General features: G+C 49.2%; 1 protein-coding gene across 1 annotated transcript in view; it reads right to left on the bottom strand.

The window, feature by feature from the left end:
* Positions 1-2177, bottom strand: part of Rps4x (ribosomal protein S4, X-linked) — a 5628-nt gene extending 3451 nt beyond the window's left edge. Inside the window, exons 1-4 of the mRNA XM_012512836.2 lie at positions 2144-2177; positions 956-1033; positions 487-667; positions 3-94 (exon numbers count right to left, since the gene is read on the bottom strand). Of these exons, the coding sequence (XP_012368290.2) occupies positions 3-94; positions 487-667; positions 956-1033; positions 2144-2146 (354 nt within the window). The 5' untranslated portion in view covers positions 2147-2177. The remainder of the gene's footprint in view (positions 1-2; positions 95-486; positions 668-955; positions 1034-2143) is intronic.
* Positions 2178-2771: the final 594 nt, after the last annotated feature.

Genomic DNA, 2771 nt, shown 5'->3' with positions numbered 1-2771 from the left:
GCCTCCTCAGGTGTAATACGGTGAACAGCAAAGCGCCCCTTGGTGTCATAGATCAGACGGAAATTCTCCGCAGTCTTGTCAATGCTGATAACATCTGATAGGTAACAGCGACCAAAGTCAGTACAGTGACCCTCATTACCCCCTGTTGAGCAACCACGACTGTTTAAGGAAACCAGGCATTATTAGACTGTCTTTTCAAAATTCCAGACAAATGCTTTTGAGAAGTGACTAGGGATTGTTGGAAGCCCCAGTATTTAAGTGAAAACATCCCAGGCACACATAAACACCCTCTTCAGCCCTTAACTGCAAAAAATATAGGCCGCACCTCTCACACTGCAGGCTCCCTTAGGAGGGTGCCAAATCCCTAGGCGCACAGGCATTACAGGACATGGAAAGGTTCACTATCTGATACAACTGAGGTTTTTGAAGACTAAGAGAAAACAATGAAAAGTAACACTATGGGAGGGCCCTCCACCAACCACTTACCCATGAAACCAGCAGGGTAGGTTATATCAGTTCGCACTTTGCCATCAATCTTAATGAAGCGCTGCATGCAGATCTTCTTCACTTCATCGCCAGTCAGGGCGTACTTAAGTCTGTTCCTCAGGAAGATGATGAGAGGCAGACATTCTCTCAGCTTGTGGGGCCCGGTAGATGGACGAGGAGCCTGTGGTAAAATTAAAAATGGCATTTTAGCAAAATGTACAGCACCCTCCCCTTCAAAGGACCATGCCCACAAATAATACCAGCGACCTGAATACATGTAAGTGTACCATGTAGCACTTACTTGTGTGCAATAAGCTAGGCACAAAGATGTACCAAGAGTGAGATGGGGTGCAGCCAGACAGCTGAGGGCCTTCATGAGCACAGCAACCCAACAGATATAATCCCCCAGCCTGACATATAAAGGAAGGATGTAAAATGTACCCCTGAAGGCACATGTACAGATACTTACAAACACCCCGGTCAGTTTATCCAGCATCCAATGCTTGGGAGCAGCTACCCGCTTCAGATGCTTCTTAGGACCGCGAGCCTTTCAAAAAAAATTTTTCACAATGTAATGCTGTTGAATGACTTCAAGTTTTTCAGTAATAATCCACATAGCCCCCTGTGTAACTCCTTGAAAGAATCAGCTTGCAACTGTTTCCCCTTCAAAACGTGGGTAATGTTAAAAGCAAAGGGCTCTAGGGGCCAGGGAGATGGCTCAGCAGAATAAGCGCCTGCCTGGCAAGCACAGGGACCTGAGTTCAAGCCCCGGTTCTGCCAAAAAAAAAAAGAAAAAAGAAAAGCAAAGGGCTCTGATAGACCAAAGGCATACATAGTAGAGCAGATGTTCTCAGCATACAGAGCACGTTCAATGTTTACAATGTTTTATTTTTTGGTACCCAGTATCAAACTCAGAACCTTGCGCTTGCCAGGCAGCTCCTTGTGTGGCTGAGTTTACCATGATTTAGAACTGGGAGAAGTTATCTTCATATTACTTTGTCATGTGCCTGGCTATAAACATTAGGCTTTCTATGGCACTAGGTTGATGAAACGGCCAGGTACCCACACAAGTAGACTACACAAGAGTGGGCCAGAATGCTATCTAAATGTCGGCCAATCAAGAAGTGGTGGGATATATATATATATATATATATATATATATATAACCATCTGGTTTGTATGGTGCAAGATTGATCGGTCTTTGGCATTGCAACTGTTTCCTGCTCCTTCATGCTTAAAAAGTGGGAGTTTTTTGTACAGATGCTTACTGGCAACCTAGTTATGCCGGGCCAAAGATAATGCCCGAGGAACCCTTCCGGTGCCAGGCAGCTCCGGTGCCCAACTGCCCCGGGCTCGCCACCTGCACTCCCTGCCTACCCGCAGCTCCGGCCCCGATCAAATAGTCACTTCTCAGGGAATCGGCGAAAACGTGGCAGGACCAGGGATCCAGGCCTTCTCGCTGGCTGCGCCAAATACATCACTCCCGCCCCAAATCGGTGATCGCCCTCGTCCTGGAGCCCGACCCGGCCGACCCTGAGACCGCACTGCCTTAGTCTCCGTCCAGCCGTCTCCGAAGACAACCCCGAAGCCCAGGCAGTCCCGGGCCGAGAGGATGGCCGCCGATGCGACCCGGAACCTCGCTGGGCTCCTGCCTTACCATGGCTGCGCCGGGAACGGAAAGAGGCCGGCCCTCTTCCGCTGAGCGAAGAAATTAGGATAGGAAGACGTTGTGCGCCGGGGCCGCGGATGCCCCGCCTAGCTTTCCCAGAGCCTGGGACTTTATTTTGCCACCTGCTGGTGGGAGGTCAGAGGTTCTGAGCGAGGGCGGGCGCGAGCGAAGCAGCTCTCTTCCCCTGCCTGCCTTTCCTCTGGTTTGCGCTGAACGCTGCTTGTGAGCCTGGGAGCATAAAGATGAACCAGACAAGATCCCAGCCTCCAAAAACAAAACCCCTGCCTTCAAAGAGAGTGCAAAACGTAGCTTCTTAAATCTCAAGTACAGACGATTATATCATCAATAGAAAATATTTTGGCCAGGTTTAGGTGACACACGCTTGTAATCCTAGCACTCTGAAGGCTGTGGTAAGAGGATCACTCCGAGTTCCAAAGCCATCCTGGACTACATAATGAGGCTGTTTCAAAACACGCACGCACGCGCACACACACACACACACACACACACACGAAGCATTTTAATAATTTTTTTTTTCGGAACTCGGGGATTGAACTCACGCCCTTGTGCTTGCCAGGCAAGTGCTTATTCTACTGAGCCATCTCCCGGACCCTAA

This window comes from Octodon degus, unplaced genomic scaffold (genome assembly GCF_000260255.1).
Source record: "Octodon degus isolate 3935 unplaced genomic scaffold, OctDeg1.0 scaffold00280, whole genome shotgun sequence".
NCBI lineage: Eukaryota > Metazoa > Chordata > Mammalia > Rodentia > Octodontidae > Octodon > Octodon degus.
Note: the sequence above shows the minus strand (reverse complement) of the source record. Positions and strands in the feature narration are given on the sequence as shown.